The sequence below is a fragment of the Balaenoptera musculus genome, chromosome 6 (assembly GCF_009873245.2).
Source record: "Balaenoptera musculus isolate JJ_BM4_2016_0621 chromosome 6, mBalMus1.pri.v3, whole genome shotgun sequence".
NCBI lineage: Eukaryota > Metazoa > Chordata > Mammalia > Artiodactyla > Balaenopteridae > Balaenoptera > Balaenoptera musculus.
In genome coordinates, this window is record NC_045790.1 from 68,949,039 (window position 1) to 68,974,009 (window position 24,971).

The following is a 24,971-nucleotide window of genomic DNA, read 5'->3' on the forward strand; positions in this document are numbered from 1 at the left end:
CACTTGTTAGGATTTGTCACACATTTGGCTTTAACTGACCCAGAGAGGGAAATCAAAGTATTTGATGTCAGTGAGTACAAAATAGGTGAAATAGGTGTTATTCTCTACAAGTATTTTCGGTGTACACATCCTCTGTTTCTGATTATGAGCAGGCCCATAGACTTTAAGAGTTGGATGAACTGAGAGTATAATTGACATTTGTTTAAGAAAGTTGAGATTTGTTAACTAGAACCCGTCCCTAAGGCTGAAGACTGCCTGTGGCAATGCAAAGGGGGTGCTAAGGCAGTACCCATGAACCAAGACATTTTTTGTTTTGTTTTTTATTTTCTGCCTCAGAAAACAGTCCTGGATCTATTCTTCAACAAATGGGCAATCCAGACCCCTGAGTTTTGCACCACAGATTTTGACAGTGATAATTTAATCTGAAAGTAATTTAAAGTAGATATTAGCAAACATCTCCTAAGATTGTTAAGAAAAAAATCCCAGTAAGTCAGTCCTGGAATATCTCCCTTTAAACATTGCAAACTGGGTGAGAGATTGAAGTTTCAAATAGACTTTGGACTGAAATGAACCAAAAAGACTCGAAAGTTCAGGAATCTGTATATTATATAGATTATAGTCAAGGGACTGGAGAGTGAGATTTTTGGTAAATAATGCCAAGACAAACTGGTTGCAGATATTCTCCTGGATAATAGAATGAATATGCTTACTCTATGGGGTTGTCAAATTCAGCAGATAAATTCAACTAATTCCAAAGAGGTGTCAAGTCATTAAAGTACAGGTGAAAAGACAAGGAGTCAGGCCACTCTTTTCCCCTATTTTAGCTCATGGAAATTGTATAACCTGTTAAGGGACCTGTTGATACTGGCGTTGAAGCTCAGTAGTAGTTTGCAATCTATTTTGAGCTCAAAAGGCTTGGTCTCAAGAACTGACAATTCTTATCAAGAATTGAAAGCAGGGGAAAGGTTGGGAAGCACAGCCAATATTTTGATGTTATTCCTGATAGATTTCTTTATAAATTGGAAAGTCATCATTAATGGAAAAGCCCTGTCAAAAGCTTATGAGAAACTAGGGTGGAACAGGTGCCCGAAACCCAAACATATAACATGCGAAGAAGAAAAGTAGCTGCATTTTAGACGGCTTACCTAGTAAGATTTTTCAGCCAAATTCTTTCCTTACTTTTTTAACTACCTAAGTCACACACATGTGGCTGAACGCAGTGGGAACCAACAGGAGTAGCTTTGGGGGTTCTTTCTTCTCTCCCTCCTTCCCTCTCTTCCTTCCTTTTTTTCCCCTCCTCTATGGGCTCTCCCTGTCCTGTCCCTTAAATGTAATTTGGGCCGATTCTTGAGCTTTCTAGTCTTTCTAGTTTGTTCCAATCCAATTTGAAACTGCAGTTTCTCATCTAGAAGCTTTTCTGTATGAGAAGCGTTTTCCCCCCTGACTCAGAGGAATGACTAGCTGTTGGTGTCTGGGTAGTACTTCCATTGTCATTGTTGCTAATTAGCTGAAATTTTCCATTTTGATCTCTTCTTCAAGCCCCTGTTTTAGAAAGGTGTTTAAAGTGTTGAGAATTTAGAAAATGTCAGATTACACTTCTGTTTTAATTTTGAGTTTCATTTTATTTTGCTTAGTAAATGTAACTTGTGTGGTTATTTTTCTTGGGAATTAGTTCACTGTTATTTTATGACCCAATAAAAGGTCAATTTTTATGATTATTCTACACATTTTTAAAAAGACTGTGTTTTCTCTGTCAATATGACTTTTTAAAATATCTGTTAGATTAGGTTGTTAAAAGTGTTAAACAAGTCTTGTATCATTTTCCTCTATAGTCTCCCACATAATAAGACAAGAAACTTAAATAGTCTTCCCTTCAAGATGCAGCCCCCTCACCATGTCCTGTGTTACATCACGTGAGATTTTAGTTCCAGTGTTTTTTTTTTTTTTTTGCCATCTAATACATTTAATTTAAAATGTTTTTTTAAATTTAATTTAATTTTTTTATACAGCAGGTTCTTATTAGTCATCAGTTTTATACACATCAGTGTATACATATCAATCCCAATCTCCCAATTCATCACACCACTCCCACCCCGTCACTTCCCCCCCTTGGTGTCCATACGTCTGTCCTCTACTTCTGTGTCTCAATTTCTGCCCTGCAAACCGGTTCATCTGTACCATTTTTCTAGGTTCCGCATATATGAGTTAATGTACGATATTTGTTTTTCTCTTTCTGACTTACTTCACTCTGTATGACAGTCTCTAGATCCATCCACGTCTCAACAAATGACCCAATTTCGTTCCTTTTTATAGCTGAGTAATATTCCATTGTATGTATGTACCACTTCTTCTTTATCCATTCGTCTGTCGATGGGCATTTAGGTTGCCACCGTGACCTGGCTATTGTAAATAGTGCTGCAGTGAATATTGGGGTGCGTGTGTCTTTTTGAATTACGGTTTGCTCTGGGTATATGCCCAGTAGTGGAATTGCTGGATCATATGGTAATTTTATTTTTAGTTTTTTAAGGAACCTCCATACTGTTCTCCATAGTGGCTGTATTAATTTACATTCCCACCAACAGTGCAAGAGGGTTCCCTTTTCTCCACACCCTCTCCAGCATTTGTTGCTTGTAGATTTTCTGATGAAGCCCATTCTAACTGGTGTGAGGTGGTACCTCATTGTAGTTTTGATTTGCATTTCTCTAATAATTAGTGATGTTGAGCAGTTTTTCATGTGCTTCTTGGCCATCTGTATGTCTTCTTTGGAGAAATGTCTATTTAGGTCTTCTGCCAATTTTTGGATTGGGTTGTTTGTTTTTTTAATATTGAGCTGCATGAGCTGTTTATATATTTTGAAGATTAATCCTTTGTCCATTGATTCGTTTGCAAATATTTTCTCCCATTCTGAGGGTTGTCTTTTGGTCTTGTTTATGGTTTCCTTTGCTGTGCAAAAAGCTTTGGAGTTTCATTAGGTCCCATTTGTTTATTTTTGTTTTTATTTCCATTACTCTAGGAGGTGGATCAAAAAAGATCTTGCTGTGATTTATGTCAAAGAGTGTTCTTCCTATGTTTTCCTGTAAGAGTTTTAGTGTCCGGTCTTACATTTAGGTCTTTAATCCATTTTGAGTTTATTTTTGTGTATGGTGTTAGGGAGTGTTCTAATTTCATTCTTTTACATGTAGCTGTCCAGTTTTCCCAGCACCACTTATTGAAGAGACTGTCTTTTCTCCATTGTATATCCTTGCCTCCTTTGTCATACATTAGTTGACCATAGGTGCATGGGTTTATCTCTGTGCTTTCTAACTTGTTCCATTGATCTATGTTTCTGTTTTTGTGCCGGTACCATATTGTCTTGATTACTGTAGCTTTGTAGTATAGTCTGAAGTCAGGGAGTCTGATTCCTCTAGCTCCATTTTTTTCCCTCAAGACTGCTTTGGCTATTCGGGGTCTTTTGTGTCTCCATACAAATTTTAAGACCTTTGTTCTAGTTCTGTAAAAAATGCCATTGATAATTTGATAGGGATTGCATTGAATCTGTAGATTGCTTTGGGTAGTATAGTCATTTTCATAATATTGATTCTTCCAATCCAAGAACATGGTATATCTCTCCATCTGTTGGTATCATCTTTAATTTCTTTCATCAGTGTCTTATACTTTTCTGCATACAGGTCTTTTGTCTCCTTAGGTAGGTTTATTCCTAGGTATTTTATTCTTTTTGTTGCAGTGGTAAATGGGAGTGTTTCCTTAATTTCTCTTTCAGATTTTCATCATTAGTGTATAGGAATGCAAGAGATTTCTGTGCATTAATTTTGTATCCTGCAACTTTACCAAATTCATTGATTAGCTCTAGTAGTTTTCTGGTGGCATCTTTAGGATTCTCTATGTATAGTATCATGTCATCTGCAAACAGTGACAGTTTTACTTCTTCTTTTCCAATTTGTATTCCTTTTATTTCTTTTTCTTCTCTGATTGCCGTGGCTAGGACTTCCAAAACTATGTTGAATAATAGTGGTGAGAGTGGACATCCTTGTCTTGTTCCTGATCTTAGAGGAAATGCTTTCAGTTTTTCACTATTGAGAATGATGTTTGCTGTGGGTTTGTCCTATATGGCCTTTATTATGTTGAGGTAGGTTCCCTCTGTGCCCACTTTCTGGAGAGTTTTTATCATAAATGGGTGTTGAATTTTGTCAAAAGCTTTTTCTGCATCTACTGAGATGATCATATGGTTTTTATTCTTCAATTTGTTAATATGGTGTATCACATTGACTGATTTGCGTATACTGAAGAATCCTTGCATCCCTGGGATAAATCCCACTTGATCATGGTGTATGATCCTTTGAATGTGTTGTTGGATTCTGTTTACTAGTATTTTGTTGAGGATTTTTGCATCTATATTCATCAGTGACATTGGTCTGTAATTTTCATTTTTGTAGTATCTTTGTCTGGTTTTGGTATCAGGGTTATGGTGGCCTCATAGAATGGGTTTGGGAGTGTTCCTTCCTCTGCAATTTTTTGGAAGAGTTTGAGAAGGATGGGTGTTAGGTCTTCTCTAAATGTTTCATAGAATTCACCTGTGAAGCCATCTGGTCCTGGACTTTTGTTTGTTGGAAGATTTTTAATCACAGTTTCAATTTCATTACTTGTGATTGGTCTGTTCATATTTTCTATTTCTTCCTGGTTCAGTCTTGGAAGGTTATACCTTTCTAAGAATTTGTCCATTTCTTCCAGGTTGTCCATTTTATTGGCATAGAGTTGCTTGTAGTAGTCTCTTAGGATGCTTTGTATTTCTGCGGTGCCTGTTGTAACTTCTCCTTTTTCATTTCTAATTTTATTGATTTGAATCCTCTCCCTCTTTTTCTTGATGAGTCTGGCTAATGGTTCATCAATTTTGTTTATCTTCCCAAAGAACCAGCTTTTAGTTTTATTCATCTTTGCTATTGTTTTCTTTGTTTCTATTTCATTTATTTCTGCTCTGATCTTTATGATTTCTTTCCTTCTGCTAACTTTGGGTTTTGCTTGTTCTTCTTTCTCTAGTTCCTTCAGGTGTAAGTTTAGATTGTTTATTTGAGATTTTTCTTGTTTCTTGAGGTAGCCTTGTATAGCTATAAACATCCCTCTTAGAACTGCTTTTGCTGCATCGCATAGGTTTTGGATCGTCGTGTTTTCATTGTCATTTGTCTCTAGGTATTTTTTGATTTCCTCTTTGATTTCTTCAGTGATCTCTTCATTATTTATTAACGTATTGTTTAGCCTCCATATGTTTGTGTTTTTTACTTTTTTTTCCCTGTAATTCATTTCTAATCTCATAGCATTGTGGTCAGAAAAGATGCTTGATATGATTTCAATTTTCTTAAATTTACTGAGGCTTGATTTGTGACCCAAGATGTGATCTATCCTGGAGAATGTTCCATGCGCATTTGAGAAGAAAGTGTAATCTGCTGTTTTTGGATGGAATGTCCTATAAATATCAATTAAATCTATCTGGTCTATTGTGTCATTTAAAGCTTCTGTTTCCTTATTTATTTTCATTTTGGATGATCTGTCCATTGGTGTAAGTGAGATGTTAAAGTCCCCCACTATTACTGTGTTACTGTCGATATCCTTTTATAGCTGTTAGCAGTTGCCTTATGTATTGAGGTGCTCCTATGTTGGGTACATAAATATTTATAATTGTTATATCTTCTTGGATTGATCCCTTGATCATTATGTAGTGTCCTTCCTTGTCTCTTGTAACATTCTTTATTTTAAAGTCTATTTTATCTGATATGAGTATAGCTACTCAAGCTTTGATTTCCATTTGCATGGAATATCTTTTTCCATCCCCTCACTTTCAGTCTGTATGTGTCCCTAGGTCTAAAGTGGGTCTCTTGTAGACAGCATATATATGGGTCTTGTTTTTGTATCCATTCTGCCAGTCTGTGTCTTTTGGTTGGAGCATTTAATCCATTCACGTTTAAGGTAATTATCGATATGTATGTTCCTATGACCATTTTCTTAATTGTTTTGTGTTTGTTTTTGTAGGTCATTTTCTTCTCTTGTGTTTCCGACTTAGAAAAGTTCCTTTAGCATTTGTTGTAAAGCTGGTTTGGTGGTGCTGAATTCTCTTAGCTTTTGCTTGTCTGTAAAGCTTTTGATTTCTCCATCGAATCTGAATGAGATCCTTGCTGGGTAGAGTAATCTTGATTGTAGGTTCTTCCCTTTCATCACTTTAAGTATATCATGCCACTCACTTCTGGCTTGTAGAGTTTCGGTTGAGAAATCAGCTGTTAACCTTATGGGAGTTACCTTGTATGTTATTTGTCGTTTTTCCCTTGCTGCTTTCAATAATTTTTCTTTGTCTTTAATTTTTGCCAGTTTGATTACTATGTGCCTCGGCGTGTTTCTCCTTGGGTTTATCCTGTATGGGACTCTCTGCGCGTCCTGGACTTGGGTGGCTATTTCCTTTCCCATGTTAGGGAAGTTTTTGACTATAATCTCTTCAAATATTTTCTCTGGTCCTTTCTCTCTCTCTTCTCCTTCTGGGACCACTATAATGCGAATGGTGTTGCATTTAATGTTGTTCCAGAGGTCTCTTAGGCTGTTTTCATTTCTTTTCATTCTTTTTTCTTTATTCTGTTCTGCAGCAGTGAATTCCACCATTCTGTCTTCCAGGTCACTTATCCGTTCTTCTGCCTCAGTTATTCTGCTATTGATTCCTTCTAGTGTAGTTTTCATTTCAGTTATTGTATTGTTCATCTCTGTTTGTTTGTTCTTTAAATCTTCTAGGTCTTTGTTAAACATTTCTTGCATCTTCTCGATCTTTGCCTCCATTCTTTTTCTGAGGTCCTGGATCATCTTCACTATCATTATTCTGAATTCTTTTTCTGGAAGGTTGCCTATCTCCACTTCATTTAGTTGTTTTTCTGGGGTTTTATCTTATTCCTTCATCTGGTACATAGCCCTCTGCCTTTTCATCTTGTCTATCTTTCTGTGAATGTGGTTTTTGTTCCACAGGCTGCAGGATTGTAGTTCTTCTTGCTCCTGCTGTCTGCCCTCTGGTGGATGTCTACAGTGTTTTAAATTTGGATCCTCTGTCTTTGTTTTGGATTTATTTTCTTAGACAATGATAATCTTTTCCAATAAGGTGAGTGACAAACAATCCAAATCCTTGAACTACCAAAAATGATTTTACTTTTTTCTGACTCTTGAATGATGCACTTCAGCTATAGAGAGAATTCTCTTTAAAATGATTTTCCCACCAGCATCCAATGTGCTGATGTCAATCTGATTCTCATTCCCTTCTAGCTAATTTGCTGGCCTTCAGGATTTTCTTCATTCTTTTTTTTTTTTTTTAAACGTTGTTTTATTATTTATTTATTTATTTATTTATTTATTTATTTATTTATTTATTTATTTATGGCTGTGTTGGGTCTTCGTTTCTCTGCGAGGGCTTTCTCTAGTTGTGGCAAGCGGGAGCCACTCTTCATCGCAGTGCGCGGGCCTCTCACTATCGCGGCCTCTCTTGTTGCGGAGCACGAGCTCCAGACGCGCAGGCTCAGTAGTTGTGGCTCACGGGCCCAGTTGCTCCACGGCATGTGGGATCTTCCCAGACCAGGGCTCGAACCCGTGTCCCCTGCACTGGCAGGCAGACTCTCAACCACTGCGCCACCAGGGAAGCCCCCTCTTCATTCTTGAGGTTCTGAAATTTCACTTAGAGATCTGTTTTTGTTTTTGTTTTTTTCAGTCCATTTTCTTTAATATAGTATTACTTCTGTTCTGGGAAATGAATTTCCTTCTCTCTCTCCCTTTCTTGTGCATGCACGCTCAATCATTTTCTCTGCCACCCCCCAACCCCATTTCCCTTGCTCTTAGTATATTCTTCCCTCCAATCTGTTCTTTTTTTCAGCAAGTCTTCTTAGAAAAATAGTGAAACATCTGTGTATACTTTTGCACTACATTCTTAGAGAATGCCAGTGGCCCAACTTTGCAAGTTATTAATTCACTCTCACTGTTACAGTAGCCTGTTCCTCTGTCAAGGAGACTATGTCCTATTCTATGCACGTAACAATGCTTATTTTAGATCATTTTATGCCTCTTGTTGCTTTAGTAAGTCTGATTCCTCATGTGTTCACTCAACAATATTTACTAGGCACACACGAGGATCCAGGCACTTTTCTGGTTGCTGGAGATTGAATTTGATGCCTCTGTCATGGTTTTAACTTTTCTCTTGGGTGTGTGATTCTGGTAGCAAGCTAGCACATCCTTTTCTATATGTGACAGGCTATATAAACATCCTTTACCTGCAGCCAGAAATACTTTTTTTCATGTGCAAAGTGTCTTAAAATTTGAAAAGACTGACATAAAAATCCAGTTTTCCTAATTCTCTTGCCCTTCATTACTAACTGACATCACTGGTCTCTCTTTTTTGTTGTTGTTTTTTTAACAGTTGGCTGAAGCTGAATAGAGGCTGCTAGGATATGGCATGTTCTTGCCTATTACTTTAAGTCCAAATTATTTTCCTCCTGCAGACATTTACGTTTCTAATCCAACCCCATTCTAGACAAGAGTCCTCTTATTTCACAAATGAGGAAACTGATGTTGAGGATGTAAAGCAACTTTCTCAAGGTCACACAGGTCATAATATGCAAGAAGCAAGAACTCCAGTGCAGTTTTTCCTCTGCACTTTAAAAAGCTTCTGCTATGTGTGGGGGCTGGGGGCATATGGGAAGTCTCTGTACCGTCCTCTCAATTTTGCTGTGAACCTAAAACTGCTCTTAAAAAATGTCTTAAAATTTTAAAAAAGAAGAAGAAGAAAAAGCTTCTGCTTAAGACAGACCCCACTCAGGTCAATCAGTACTTCTCCAAGTGCTCAGACAAGTCAGGCAATATCAGTTCCGATTTCTTTCTCAAAATCTTCCTACTGCCGTCTATTCCTTTGTTTCACTCTGGTTGGGATTGTCTCTGGCACTGCTATAATCTGGGCATTCCCTTTGCTTCTCCTCTGTGTTTAATTCCCATTTTCTGGACCTAAGAAGTTCTTTTTCTTTGCATTACTCTCACATTTTTTAAAAACACATCTTCTAGGAGCTTCCTAAGCTCTTAAAGGAGAAAAACATTCAAGATTTTGTGTATCTAATCATATCTCTATTCTGTTTTCACACTTGACTGATAATTTACCAGGGTATAAAATTCTACTTTAAAATAACTTTCCTCCTTAAATCAACTATACTTCAATAAAATAAATTTTTTAAAAATTAAAAAAAAACTTTCCTCCAGAATTTTAAAGCCATTGTTCTGCTTTCAGCATCATTGGTGATAACACCAGTGCCATTGTGATTCCTGCCATTTGTCTATGACTGGTTTTCTTTCTCTGGAACCTTTCAGAATCTTCACTTTACTTGTAGACTTAATATCTCACAATTATATGCCTTACTTGGCTTCTGTTTTTCATGCACTGAACTGAGCATTCTATGAGGATTTTCAGTTTGGAGAGACTAGTATTATTTCTCAGACAATTTCACCGCCTCCATTTCCTTTAAAAAAAATTTGTTTTTTTTAGAACTTTTATTCTAAATGTTAGATCTCTTAGATTGAGCATAATTTTCTTATCTTTTCATCCTTGACTTTCATCTTTCTTCTCTGAGAAATTCTCTTCTAATTTAACCTTCTGTTGACTCCCATATTTCATTTTTAACATTTTTACTTTTGGAGAGCTCTTATTCTCTGATTTCCACAGCATTCTGTTCTTTTTTTTGTGGATACAATATCTTCTTTTATTTCTTTGAGATTGTTAATCATAGTGTTGTTGTTTTTTTTTAAATCAAGCTTCCTTCTGACCTACAGATTGCCTGTTTCCTCCAATATTTTATCCATATTCTTTCTTCCTTCCCCTCTCCCCTTCTTTATAGTAGCTTTCCTTCAGTGTCCGTTGAACCTTAAATGTACATTCATATTTAAGTGTGATGCTCCAAGATGCTGATTGGAAGATCTGGGTGGGGTAGCATTTGTTGACTGGTAAACTTCATTATATGATGAACAGTGAAGGTAGTAAACAGCCCTTTAAATTGTGGGTCCCAGAAGTCATTGTGAGGACATCTTCCTTCTAGAGCCATTCATCTTCTCTAGGAAGAAGTCCTTCAGTTCTGTCAGGACTGGTGGAAACAGTACATGTGGCATTTTGGGGAAGATGACCAAGGGTCCCAGAGGTCAGCCAGATGCCCACTTAAACCTCTTCTTTTCAGCCTATGCCTCACCTTGTCCTTTTGGGCTTGTACCCTCTAAATACTACCCAATTTCTACAAAGCGTAAATCTTTTCTGCAAGGAGCAGGTTAGAGGTGGTTGGCTGATTTCAGCAGGGAAAAGAGTCCTGCCAAGGTTTAATTATCTGTATACAGACTTTCAGCCAATTCCCTGTTAACAACCACATGCTCCTCTCTCTTTCCAAGTTGCCTCCAGGTTCTTATACTTGTTTTTTCTTCCGAGAAGATGTTGAAATATTTCCTCTGCTCACGTCTCCTCTCTGCTTATGGTTTAATAAATGTTATACTCCTTTACTGGTATTTTAGTAGAGATTTGCTGAGGAAGAGAGATGGATACATGTTATCAATCTGCTAGGATGAACTAAAAATCTGGCTGAATAACTGTATCCTGTAATCGCTAGAAAAATCTCATTTATTCACTCCCAGATGCAATAAAGTTTGCATATTCTTAAACAGTCCTAAAAAAATAAGGAATTAATTAGTATCACATTTTATAAATCCTGCAACACAGAACTGTGTGAATCTAGGAAATCGAAAGCATCAACTTCTCCTCTAGCTAACACTTTTAAAATATAAATACTTTTACCATTTGCCTTAACTACATTTCATATTGAGATGGCATGCCTTTAAATAAAGACATCTTAAAATTGAAAACTAAAATTCCATTTTCATCTGTATATACCATGTGACTTTTCTGGGCACAGGCGATTCATGGTTTTTGTGATTTATTTTTAGAGGAGAACACTAAAGAATGGAACAACCACAGCTTGTTACTTTGCAACAATTCACACTGACTCATCGCTGCTCCTTGCGGAAATTACAGGTGAGGAGACGACAGGATGATTTACGGGCACGTGAAGCATGTCCAGACCATGCTGGCAGTGACTTATACTTGTGAGCAGTCCTGCCTTTTAATTGCTAGAATTTAAGCCCTGCACTTCTTGCAAGTAATTAGGTATTTGTGTATCACTGTGGCCCTTGAACTTTTTCTGTTGTTTAAGTAATTTGATTATTTACTTTTAGTTTTTGGCTGCAGAATGATGTGAATGGGTCTGAATTTTGTGTATTAATTTAGGGCTTTTTGGAGCAGGTTTACTAATTCTAGCAATAGCAACAGTTTATCTATCAGCAGATAGATCTTAGCTGTTGGCTAGACTCAGGGCACTATGCTAGATGCTGGGAACACAGTAAAACGGAAAATAGTCTCTGCCCTTGAGGAACCAGACAGGATTAACTGATTAATAGGTACATGCACTGATTAATGACTTTAGTAATAGCTGTAGTGCTTTTACTAGATGCCTGGTATTGTGCAAAGAACTCTATGTGTATTAGTTCAGCTCAGTTGCAAACAGCCTTCTGGAGCAGTTATTCAGATCCTTGTGTTACAGATGTATAAACTGATGCTCAGAGAGGTTATGTAACATGCCGAAGTCACACAGCTAGTAAGCAGAGCTGAGACTGGATTTACACTGATGATTCCAAAACTTGTACCCAGTACAGTGCCTGGCACATAGCAGGTGCTCAGTAAATACTGTTGACTGATGTGCTGACACTCCTGCTTGCTGGCCAAGGTGGTTTATACCAAAGACCTCAAGGGTGACACTGAAAGTAAATATTGCAAATTTTGGAGGAGACAGAATGAACCCAGAATTGGATCACCTGGGAAGATTTCATTGAAGGGATCTTTAAATTGGGCTTTGAAGGGAAGATAAAATGAGGAGAGAGGAAAATGCCTTTCAGATAGGAAAGATGACATGGGGGTATGGGTATGGGGACAGGAACATTCATAGTGGATATACAGGAGGCAGGGAACAGAGTAGCTGAACTAAAGGGAAGGATTCATGGCATGGTGGGATGGGAGAGGTTGGGCAGAGGGGATGGTTCAGTCTCTGGAGAGATTCAAATATGCATCAGACTCCAAAAAGTTTTCAGCGAGATGAGGTATGTGATGAAGTTGGTGTTTTAAGGAAGAGTAATCTAATGGCCAGGTATTACAGTGAATTACAGGGGAAAGAGAGCAATAGAAAGACTTCTGAAAGACTCAAGACAGAGGTGGAGACATTGTTGAAAAAATGAACATTGCCTCATGTAGCATCAACTTTCTAGCTGAAATAGAATTCCTCTAGCACCTCTGATAAGCATGAGGTTCTTCAGTGCTGAGAACTGCTGGTAGGAGTAAGTAAAATCCCCCACAGATAATGATATTGGCACTGCTACACTTAAGAATAGCGACAGTATCTTTTCTAAGCCCTATGTGCCAGGCACTTTACATACATTATTTGGTATAGTCCTCATAACCCTGCACATAGCAGAGGACACTGGCACATCTGGGTTTAGACCTTAAGCAAATAATATCCTTCATTCTGGGAGTAATCAGAGGAGTAAGGTGCTAATGGGAGAACCTTTACTACTTACAGAATTGATCGGGGTCTTGTTATTATTGTTCTTAAATGGTGTGATGATCTTTTACATTCTCACTTATGTTTTTATAACGATTTTAATTTAAGATGTTTTAAAGAGGCTTAGGAAAGGTACAGTTTGGGAAAGAAACATGACTTTAGATTCTTTTTGTGTGTCTCACAGATAAATTCGGGCAGCGGGCATTTGTGGGCAAAGTCTGTATGGATTTGAATGACACTGTTCCAGAATACAAGGAAACCACTGAGGAATCAATCAAGGAAACAGAGAGGTATGTTTGTCTTGATTTGTCTTATGGATGGAGTTGGAGATGGGAAAAAGAAACCTCTTTAACCCAGGCAGAATGTGCACATATATCACTGCCTGGGTTTGCCTAACTTCATGAAATTGATCTGATACTAAGGAAAATGTTGCATGTCAGTACTATTTTTGTATATCAAATCATATTTTAAAGCCTCTGGGAACTTGTTATAGGAGTCCTAGGGCAAATCCCTTTTAAAATGAAGGATTTTTTAAAAAGTAAATGATTTACCCACTCCCTGTCCTTCGTTATAGACTGGGGCTTCTCCTGTAGATTAACCTGGCACAAAGTGTCTGTGGCCTGCTCATCAAATTACTTTTGGTTGTGGGTCATCCTGTTGCTTGAGATCATGTGCTTTTGTTATGTTCTTTTTATTTTACATGGGGATATGCTAGTGATACCATAGGTACTTTTTCTATATTTCTTTAATGGCTTTTCCATGGTGCCTTGAGGATTTGACAAGGATTTGTGTTGTATGACACTCAACATCCAAGAGATATAGAAGAAAATTCTTTAGGTTTAAATCTTGCCTAAGACCAAACATATCCTGATGCAAGTTTGAGAAGTCCAGCTTTTCTCCATTCCCCAGGCCTCCTTCACCTTAGTGTGTCCTCTGAAAAGGGTGGCTTAGGTGCTGCTATGTTCCCATAGAGAGAAGGAAGCACACACTTTCCCTTTAGCATTTGGCCATGTGCTCAACTTTTCTATGAATCTGTGTTTGTGGAAATAGTGAACCCTGATTCACATTTTATTCTTAAACAAAGGATTACCAGAAAGCAGGAAGCTATAGCTCATAAATATTTCCAGCCAGGGCAGAAACAGTCATTTCATAGGCCCTACAGATACCACCATCGCTGCAGATATAATTGGTAAGATCACCATCTCTGTCACTACCCATTTCACAACCAGGTCTGGCCTATTCCTTCTGCTTTACTCCAACATCCATGCCCAGTAGGACTCAGCCTTTGAAAATAAATGATGCTATTGTGATTTTGTGAGCAAGCAGCTTCCGCTTTAGGGAAACTGGGAGTAGAGAGCCCCATGGCTTCTAAACACCTCCAGATACATAGGACTCCATGACTCTGATATCCATGGAACATAACATACTGCAGTATTCCCCCAAACAGAGCTTAAGCTAGTAGAATGGCTTGAGTGCTGTGGGAATACTTGTGAACAGCTCGGCTGATGTTAGATGATAAAATTGCATTTCCCTGTGATTTTGCACTCCATCGCTCTGGCTGCAAATGAGAAAGCAGGGTAATTACTACTTGTTAATCCTTAATTAGTGGTGGTGCAACATGTGCAGCATTAGAAATGTTTACATGGAAATTAGGACATGTAAGGGTCATGTCTTCATGCTTTTAAAAAATTAATTTGAAAAATGCCTAAAATTTCTAACTCCCCGTTTGTTGCTTTCTTTCAGATTTGTGTCAGAAATGCTCCAAAGGAATGTAAGTAAACTTGTTCCCAGCTCGTTTTTTAATTCCCTTCCTGTTAGTTGTAGGATTTGTTATTAAGCTGTTTGGTAGAGGTTAGCCTGTGTACGTTTGGCTTATTCCATGCATGCAGAAGTATTTTCCTAAAGCCTTAAATTGTTTTCATGGTGGATGCATCAACTTAGCTCAGGGAAGGTCAGGTGTTTTTTACTTTCTCAGTGGTTTTCCCTCCCTCTCCTCTGGGACCTTCTAATTTCATAGGACAGGCCGGTGGGGAGGTGGGAGAGGGCTTCATGGATGTAGACAGATCGGTGGCAACTGGATGTTGTGGCATGGTTTGTTGGCTACATCACCATTGGCTCTGGCCTCTTGTACCCCCTGATCTGGTCTGAAACACAGGTGGTGTCCAGCCCTGATGCCCCAGCCAGACTGCCTTGGTCCATAGATGCGTGGCATGTCGTGTGGCCTGCAGGCACTCAGCCAGGCACCCCGTTCCACAGTGCCCCAGTGTTGGTGATCCTGTGAAGACAGTGCTGTCTTCTGTCCCACCCCCAGCAGGCTGGTCTATGGCTGTACTGTGCAGTCTCTTAGATTTGCAAACCAGACTCTTCCCTCACCATTTTTTTAAGGTCTGATTGGAAGCCATAGGAAACCTCAGTATTTCTTTCAGTCTAATCTTGGGAGACCCAGGTGCAGCTTTGTGGATCCTTATCCTCGCCACTCTTCTATGAGTCCTTCTCTACTGCTCAGCCACGAAGGTGACATCAGAGCCATTCCTGCAACTAATAGTCCTCAGGGAGGCCATGGCCAGCATACCACCCCAAGATGTAGAAAGGGGAACAAGCCACCACTTCATTCTTAGTCTTCCCAGCACTCTCCTTTAAAACGTCTCCTCTGCCTCCTAATTCTCTTCATAAAAGCCACCCAGTCTAGGCCTGGTCTGAGCCTTCATGTGCCTTGCATTTGAGATGGGATCTTCTTCCATTGAACTTGGTGCTACAGAATATACCCTTCCTTGTTCTCATCCATGAGCCATTTCCATGAAACCCAGCACTTCCACCCACTCTCTAGGAATGAAGGACTATCCCTAGAGATGAAGACATAAAATCATTTTGTGGTATGATATGCATTTCCTGACCGAGTGTTTTTGATTATTTGCAGTATTCTAGAGTGCAGCCCATAGTGACACCACGTTTTTCCCTTTCCTGCTCTGAGACTTTGTTGGGTGAACTTGGAAACATCGCGAAGACCCATGATTTGCACATTCAGGTGGGCATTTTTCTCCTATTTGCCTCTGTCTAGACTGCAAGACTTCTCTGTACCCTAAATTCTGGCAGTAATCTCGTAATCTCCAATTCTTTTACTGAGATTATGGAGGAGGTGGGTTTCCCCTTTTCTCTTTTAGTTCTTTTGGTTGGCAATTAACATGACATAAAGCAGATTAACAGGAGAAAATCAAATTTATTATGTGCACACAGGAAATCCACATAAGTATGAAGAATTCCAAAGACAGGAAGGCAAGGTGAGGTATATATATATATTCTGGACTAAGTAGAAGGAAGCAGGGGTCTGAGGTTTCAAGGGGAAATAAGGTAATTCACTGGAAGATAAAAAGTGTTAATATTTGGTAAACAAAAGTTTTCTGAACCATTCATTCAAAGACAATGGGACACAGACAAGTTTGATCAAATGGGCTTTGCTAGGTTCCTCTTGTCTACCATGCCTAATACCTTACTACAGTTATCTGTGGTAATAGCTCCTTCCTCAGACAGGCCTCCTATCTTAAATTCTTTTAGGTGGTAAGGAGGGAGTTCAGAGGTTCTTCCTGAGTCTTTTGGGCCTTGATTAGTTTTTAACTCAAAATAATCTACATGCCAGAGTGGCACATCTTGGGGGCGGCCTGCCTTTAGCCCCATAAGATCTCAAGAGACAGCATCATAGGACATAAGGTCCCTTACAGATATCACCTAAATCTAGTTCTTTAATTTTTTAGTTAAAAAAAGTTAAGAAACCTGAAGTTCCTTTTGCCTTCAGTCTTCTCTGATCTGGCTCCGAGAGATGAGAACATCTTAAGTAACCAAGCAAGATCAATGGCAAACTGGTTACCTGTTCTCTGTAGAATACATTTAATGCATTTCTTTCCTGCTCTCTTTTATTTGATACTTTCTCAGTGTTCTAGTCCTTCCTTTTTGGAGGAACCATCTATTATTTGAAAAACAAAAAGAACCTAATTTCCACCTTACCAAAATGGATTTAAAAGCCCTTTTGTTCCAAGTTTCTTAATTTAAAATCAGGAACAAAACAGTATATCTTACTTTGTCATTAAGCAGTTGCAATTTAGGAATAAAACACTTTCTAAATCTTCCAGCTGGGTTAAAATTGGGAGCTCCCCTCCCCCCATCCAAACTTCATTACATACTGCACTAAAATTCTCCCTCTTAAGAGCTATCTTAAAACAAAGGGCATGTCGGGGAAAGGCAACACATAGATCCTATATCATTTTGTAGGGTGGAAGCATTTTTTTTTTAAGATTTATCTTGTTAGGACTCATTAACTATTTTCATTCCCCCCCCCCTTTTTTTTTTTTGATGGGCTGTGATATTCAATCCCACACAATTGTAGGGGAGGAAAAAGTTATCCTTGACCTATTTAGGGTCCCTGGCTGGGCCTGAAAACTAAACTGACAAAGCTAAACAGGAGAAAAGCATACAAATTTATATAAGGTTTACATGGCACAGGAGCCTTTATAAGGAAACAAAGACACAAAGAAACAGACCTGAGTATTTTTATGTTAGGTGTGGTGACAAGTGTACAGTCCTGGAGGAACATAAGTTAAGGAGTACAAGGTAAGTATAGTAAACTGGGGGAAACTTAGCAAGGCCTGTTTCTTCTTGGTTCCCTTTGTCTTCAGAGATAAGGATGCCCCTTTCCTCTATGTATAGGGCGGGCGCCTCTCATTTACGAGTTTTATGACCTGTTTCAGGGGAAAAGGGTGGGGGCAAGATCAGAGTGATCTTCCTGCTTCTGCCATTTTCTCAAACTCCTTCGGCATAAAATATTCAGTATTCCAAGGTGGCATATTTTGGGTTCATGTGTCCTGAATCCCAGAAACACACAACAAAATCAAGTATATACTTACTGGGGGTGTATATATGTGTATAAGTGCATATACTCAAATCTATCAAAATGACACAAATCTTCTCTTCTGATGCCCATGCCCATTTCTTCAGTGGTCTGGAGTTCCTCAAGGCCAAGGATAGAACTCATTCTGCAGGTGGAACATTCTGTTTTTAGTCCATTGCTGTTTTTTTTCTTTTATTTATTTGATTATGCATACTCTACCTCAAGGAGAAAGGGAAATGGCATTGCTGTTCTTGGAAGTGGTAACTTGCTCACGAGTTACTTCCCATAGTATATGGTCATCACCAGTTGGTCAGAAATGATTTTTGTTTTAGGTGAGGGGTTGGGATGGTGACACTTACGTTGTGTCTCCAAAGCACTTTATGCTGTCTCAGGTTTGTGGTGCCCTGGAGAAAGGAGAGTGTGGGAGCCAGGACTCACTTGTTTTGCTTGCGTGTGGATTCTTATAGGCTCTTTCTTGACGACTGCAGGACTGCCTAGCTCTGTTATTTTCAAACTGTTTCCTGCAGAAGAACTCATCCTGGAAGCTGACAAAGGGGATAGAATGGGGACAGGGTCCCAGAGTCCTAACCCTGCTTCATCCTGCATAGCAATTTGTTTATGCTGTTTACATATTGAATTTCTATGATTTTTTAAATAAGAATAACACATCTAAAGCTAAAAGAATTTGGAAAATCACTCATCTAGCCCAACCCTTTTATTTGAGAGATGAGAAAATGGAGGCCCAAAGAAAACAATGGACTCAACCCTAAGACACATAACTAGGGTCAGAACTTGGGCTAAAATTCAGCTTTTTAATTCAAATTTCAGCTTTCTATGAGGGAACCATGCTCTGTCCTTTTGATGGCCAATGAACTCTTCTTAAACGGCCAACACCAGAAGAAGCAGGTGACCATGAATAGCTAGGCTCTTGACTCTCTTCAAGGAGTACTTTTTATTTTTACTTATTCTTGCTATAGTTTGGAATTTGAAAAGACTTTGTCAGAAAAACATTACATGGGTTAGGGTTAGGATATTACATGTTCATATAATTACATTTTCATAGTTTCTTTGTCATATATATCTTATAAGAATTGTTTCAAATAAAATACACAAGAATCTTCATTTTTTTTACATAGGCAAGTAGAAACCATCCATATCATTTGGGGTAGGAAGTATAATTTCTAATGGTATTTTACATTAAAAAATTGAAAATATTTCTTTTCTTTTAGAGCCATATAAGTGAAAATCGTGATGAAGTTAAAGCTGTGAAAAACTTATACCCTGGTTATAAAAACTACACAGATGTGTATGATAAAAACAATCTTCTGACAAATAAGGTAAGTTGTACATCATGATATAATCTATATGAAGTAGGGCATATTTATCTAAATTTTAAAATCTCAGTAGTAACCTTCAGACTTCTATAATACACGTGCATTTCCCAAACTAAAGTACAGAGTGTGCATATGCATGTGTGCGTAGAATTAAAAATGGGCCTGAAGTTTCATCCCTAATGAATAAATCATTAAATTTATTGGTAAATAAATCTAAAAGCTTCTTTGAGGTAGGAATGTCATGTGGTCCAAGGACATTTTGTCAGTATCCATTAGAATGTAAATGTGCATTCCTTTGAGTTAGAAAATGTATTTCTGAAGATCCATTCTGTAAGGACTATGACTAGGGATGTTAATTACATATGAAAGTTAAAAAATGGCTATCAGTGGAAAATTGTTTAAATTATAGAACATACATAATTAGAATTTTCTCCAACATTCACAAAGAATGAGGTATACAGACTTACAAGGAAGAGTGTGTGTACAGTATTGTTTGATATGTGTGTATACGTGTGGGTGCATGCTCACTTAGCAAACATTGTCTGGAAGACACACATTGAACGTTAAAAGTGATCCTGAGGGAGAAAGCAGAGGACTTTTTACTTTTTATTTTTAAACACTCTAAGATTGCTCTGTAAAAGAAATGAGTATTATTACATTTATAATTAAACAATTTTAAGTTAATTAAAATTAATATGAGTGAGGAGAGACCTGATTACAACAATATACCCCCTGGCCTTGGCATTTAATGAAATGTATGAACTGCATAGAGAGTTTAACTATTACAGCAAATAAATTCTTAGGGACTCTGTGCTCAGAGATCTGAATGTGACTAATTTGAAAGGTTAATACTCTGCATAGATCTTGTTTATGCTGCATCATAATTTTCATCCTCCTCTACATATATTTCTATATAATTAATAAATTAGCCTTCAATTTGCATGTTAATTTTACTTGCATAGAGGTCAACTGGACCAACCCTCATTTATTTTATAGATTAAAAAAAAGAGAAAAAGATCCACAAATGTGTGGCACTTTCATAATCCAATGTTTTCACAGGCCTTTTCTGAGGTGTAACTTGTACACAGTGATTTTATACATACAGGTAATCATCAGTGTTCTTGTGAAGATGATAACAGATAAGTCAGAGCTTTTATGTGCACCTATAATATCTTGTTGTGAGTGAGGACTGACTTAAGCATTTTTGAGTGGTAGAGTCCACATAGGATGCTCTTCTCTCCAGACAGTGATGGCACATGGCTGCTACCTTTCCGAAGAAGAACTGGATGTATTCAGGGAACGAGGAGCATCCATCTCGCATTGTCCCAATTCTAACTTATCGTAAGTAGGCAATTATTGATTAGTAGATTATGAACGTTTGGGTTGCAAAGTAGCTGCCAAATACCTTTGTTTTCTCAGTCATTCCTCCAGTATCTCTCTTCTGTAGTTATGTTCAATTGGGATGTGAACTACATAGAAGGATACCTACCTATACTGTACTGGGGAGACAGACAGCACTTAAAAGAGGCTATTTTTTGCAGAGTATGCATTTGAAGAGCACCACATCTCTTAAAATTTCTGAGTTTTCACAAAACAGAACAATAGGAAATAGAGTTCAAAACCAATAGCACTGAGAACTTAGAGCTAAGGACCGAAAGAGTGGGTGTGCCAACCAGGTGTTCCAGAGAGAGTGTACTGACCTCTTATTACTTTGTGTTGTACAAACTACTAGAAATGTGCACATTACCAGAAATGGTGCAATGCTACTAGAAGCCAGCACCCTTCAGTAAATGTCATGCTGCTACATCTGACGAGATGCACTTAGGAGGGGCCTTGTCCTACTGTAATTCACCCAAGCAAAATTTTTATTTATACCTGGTTCTTAACCTTTGAAAGGTTATAGATGCATAAGGGAATCAGATGAAACTTGTGGCCTGTATCTTCAGAAAAAAAAGCCCATAGACATAAAAATGCTGCATCCAATTTCAGGGAATTCATAGATTCTATAAATGCCAATCCTTGGACGCTAGGCTAAGAATTCATGCTCCATGATTAGATACAGAAAGGATTTCTCATTTCTTGTGTTAGTTGGCCCAGAACAGAGCTAGAGGCAGGCTGGGGTGGATCATTCATATATTCATTCAATAAATTTATTAGCTTCTGCTGGATTTTTTTTTCTTAACATCTTTATTGGAGTATAATTGCTTTACAATGGTGTGTTAGTTTCTGCTTTATAACAAGGTGAATCAGTTATACATATACATATATCCCCATATCTCTTCCCTCTTGCATCTCCCTCCCTCCCACCCTCCCTGTCCCACCCATCTAGGTGGTCACAAAGCACCGAGCTGATCTCCCTGTGCTGTGCGGCTGCTTCCCACTAGCTATCTATTTTACATTTGGTAGTGTACATATGTCCACGCCACTCTCTCACCTTGTCCCAGCTTACCCTTCCCCCTCCCCATATCCTCAAGTCCATTCTCTAGTAGGTCTGCGTCTTTATTCCCGTATTGCCCTTAGGTTCTTCGTGACCTTTTTTTTTAACTTCTTAGATTCCATATATATGTGTTAGCATACGGTGTTTATTTTTCTCTTTCTGACTTACTTCACTCCATATGACAGACTCTAGGTCCATCCACCTCACTACAAATAAGTCAATTTCATTTCTTTTTATGGCTGAGTAATATTCCATTGTATATATGTGCCACATCTTCTTTATCCATTCATCTGTTGATGGACACTTAGGTTGCTTCCATGTCCTGGCTATTGTAAAGAGTGCTGCAATGAACACTGTGGTACGTGACTCTTTTTGAATTATGGTTTTCTCAGGGTATATGCCCAGTAGTGGGATTGCTGGATCATATGGTAGTTCTATTTTTAGTTTTTTAAGGAACCTCCATACTGTTCTCCATAGTGGCTGTATCAATTTACATTCCCACCAACAGTGCAGGAGGGTTCACTTTTCTCCACACCCTCTCCAGCATTTATGGTTTGTAGATTTTTTGATGATGGCCATTCTGACTGGTGTGAGGTGATACCTCATTGTAGTTTTGATTTGCATTTGTTGAGCATTCTTTCATGTGTTTGTTGGCAATCTGTATATCTTCTTTGGAGAAATGTCTGTTTAGGTCTTCTGCCCATTTTTGTATTGGGTTGTTTGGTTTTTTTGATATTGAGCTGCATGAGCTGGTTGTAAATTTTGGAGATTAATCTTTTGTCAGTTGCTTCATTTGCAAATACTTTCTCCCATTCTGAGGGTTGTCTTTTTGTCTTGTTTATGGTTTCCTTTGCTGTGCAGAAGTTTTTAAGTTTCATTAGGTCCCATTTGTTTCTTTTTGTTTTTATTTCCATTTCTCTAGGAGGTGGGTCAAAAAGGATCTTGCTGTGATTTATGTCATGGAGTGTTCTGCCTATGTTTTCCTCTAAGAGTTTAATAGTGTCTGGCCTTACATTTAGGCCTTCATTCCATTTTGAGTTTATTTTTGTGTATGGTGTTAGGGAGTGGTCTAATTTCATTCTTTTACATGTAGCTATCCAGTTTTCCCAAAACCACTTATTGAAGAGGCTGTCTTTTCTCCACTCTATATTCTTGTCTCCTTTATCAAAGGTAAGGTGACCATGTGCGTGGGTTTATCTCTGGGCTTTCTATCCTGTTCCATTGATCTATGTTTCTGTTTTTGTGCCAGTACCATACAGTCTTAATTACTGTAGCTTTGTAGTATAGTCTGAAGTCAGGGAGCCTAATTCCTCCAGCTCCGTTTTTCTTTCTCAAGATGGCTTTGGCTATTTGGGGTCTTTTGTGTTTCCATACAAACTGTGAGATTTTTTGTTCTAGTTCTGTGAAAAATGCCAGTGGTAGTTTGATAGGGATTGCATTGAATCTGTAGATTGCTTTGGGTAGTATAGTCATTTTCACAATGTTGATTCTTCCAATCCAAGAACATGGTATATCTCTCCATCTATTTGTATCATCTTTAATTTCTTTCATCAGTGTCTTATAATTTTCTGCATACAGGTCTTTTGTCTCCTTAGGTAGGTTTATTCCTAGGTATTTTATTCTTTTTGTTGCAGTGGTGAATGGGATTGTTTCCTTAATTTCTCTTTCTGATCTTTTGTTATTAGTGTATAGGAATGCAAGAGATTTCTGTGCATTAATTTTGTATCCTGCTACTTTACTAAATTCATTGATTAGCTCTAGTAGTTTTCTGGTGGCATCTTTAGGATTCTCTATGTATAGTATCATGTCATCTGCAAACAGTGACAGCTTTATTTCTTTTCCAATTTGGATTCCTTTTTATTTCTTTTTCTTCTCTGATGGCTGTGGCTAAAAATTCCAAAACTATGTTGAATAATAGTGGTGAGAGTGGGCAGCCTTATCTTGTTCCTGATCTTAGTGGAAATGATTTCAGTTTTTCACCATTGAGGACAATGTTGGCTGTGGGTTTGCCATATATGGCCTTTATTATGTTGAGGAAAGTTCCCTCTATGCCTACTTTCTGGAGGGTTTTTATCATAAATGGGTGTTGAGATGATCATATGGTTTTTCTCCTTCAATCTGTTAATATGGTGTATCACATTGTTTGATTTGCGTATATTGAAGAATCCTTGCATTCCTGGGATAAACCCCACTTGATCATGGTGTATGATCCTTTTAATGTGCTGTTAGATTCTGTTTGTTTGCCAGTATTTTGTTAAGGATTTTTACATCTATGTTCATCAGTGATATTGGCCTGTAGTTTTTAGATTTTCATTTTTTGAGGTTTACTTTATATCCTTACTTGTTTTAGAGTTCTTGCAGAAGCAGAATATGATGTGAGGATTTATGTACAAGTAATTTATTTGGGAGGTGATCTCAGGAAGCACCTTTATGGGGTGAGACAGAGAAGGGGAAGGAAGACAGTAAAGAGCACGTCACCAAGCTAGTTACCACCATGGGTTCCTGGAATTTAATCTTTCTGGAAAACTCAGGGAGCCAGTGTACAAAGCAGACCTCAAAGACAACCTGCCCAAGGGTGGGGGAGCCGGAGTAATTATACCTAAACTTATCAGTTATTGGTGGAGGGCTGCTGGGTGGGTGCGAAGGGGCATGAAGTCCCTGAAACTTTGGACCTTTCCCCAACAAGGGCAGAGCGGGCTCTACCCAAGTGAAAGAGCCTCCAGGCAAAGAGTAGGAGGTGCCAGCAGTCAGAAGTCTAGGAACTTTGCAAATAAAAAAGTTCTACATCAGTGGCAGTATGGGAAAGGCACGAGAGCCACAGCAATGTATTTCTGGAGTGTTTTGAGAGGTTCCAGAGGCTTTTAGTTTTCAGACATAAAGTGGCCATACATAACAGGGAATCTTGCCTATGTACAGCTTAGTGACCGTAATTATGGTCTAGTGACCAGTTAGGGGAAGGGTTTAACATCCTGTGGGTTTAGTTACACAACATCTAAATTAAAACATGACCCAGTTTTGCAAACTGAGGTTTGAAGTTAAATTTCTTTATGGCTAATATTTTGGTTTGAATGGTCACTGTTATTCTTTCTCCAGCCACTTTGAGAGATTTATTGCATGTGCACTGGCAGTTTGAAAATGATAATTATGTGGATTTTCAAGCAGACTACTTTGACCTTTGCATCTTCTCAGACTTCTAAGTATTGCTTTAGTTTTTCTTTGTCTCTTTAGAAAGGCAGCACATCTACTGAGACAGGGTCACGAGCTCCGGAATTCAGTCCAGGAACCATCTCTCTTAGTTGCTGCTGTCCTCAGAAGTAGCATTTGAACCACCAGGCCCTGACTTACAACCTGCATCCCCTCTTCCAGCTATACCCCTCTTTCTTTGATCTTGCAAGTCACTACTCATTCAGAGCAACAAATGATCCCAGGAAGAGAGGAAAGGCAACGCTTTACAATTTCTACTTCCTAGCATAGAAGGATGGGTTGGTTAAAAAAAAATTAAAAAAAAAATTAAAGACCTATAGTTGATAACACCATATTGTATAACTGAAATTTGCTAAGAGAGTAGAACTTGTATGTTCTCACAAATAAAAAAGGTAAATATGTGAGGTGATAGATGTATTGGTCGACTCAGTGGGGGGAAATCCTCTCGCAATGTATACATATATCAAATCATCATGTTG

General features: G+C 38.2%; 1 protein-coding gene across 1 annotated transcript in view; it reads left to right on the plus strand.

Annotated features, from left to right (window-relative positions):
- Window positions 1–24,971, plus strand: part of GDA (guanine deaminase) — a 122,760-nt gene that overhangs the window by 57,001 nt on the left and 40,788 nt on the right. The window contains exons 4-9 of the mRNA XM_036855917.1: window positions 10,975–11,062; window positions 12,823–12,928; window positions 14,382–14,409; window positions 15,556–15,663; window positions 18,747–18,854; window positions 20,095–20,192. Of these exons, the coding sequence (XP_036711812.1) occupies window positions 10,975–11,062; window positions 12,823–12,928; window positions 14,382–14,409; window positions 15,556–15,663; window positions 18,747–18,854; window positions 20,095–20,192 (536 nt within the window). The remainder of the gene's footprint in view (window positions 1–10,974; window positions 11,063–12,822; window positions 12,929–14,381; window positions 14,410–15,555; window positions 15,664–18,746; window positions 18,855–20,094; window positions 20,193–24,971) is intronic.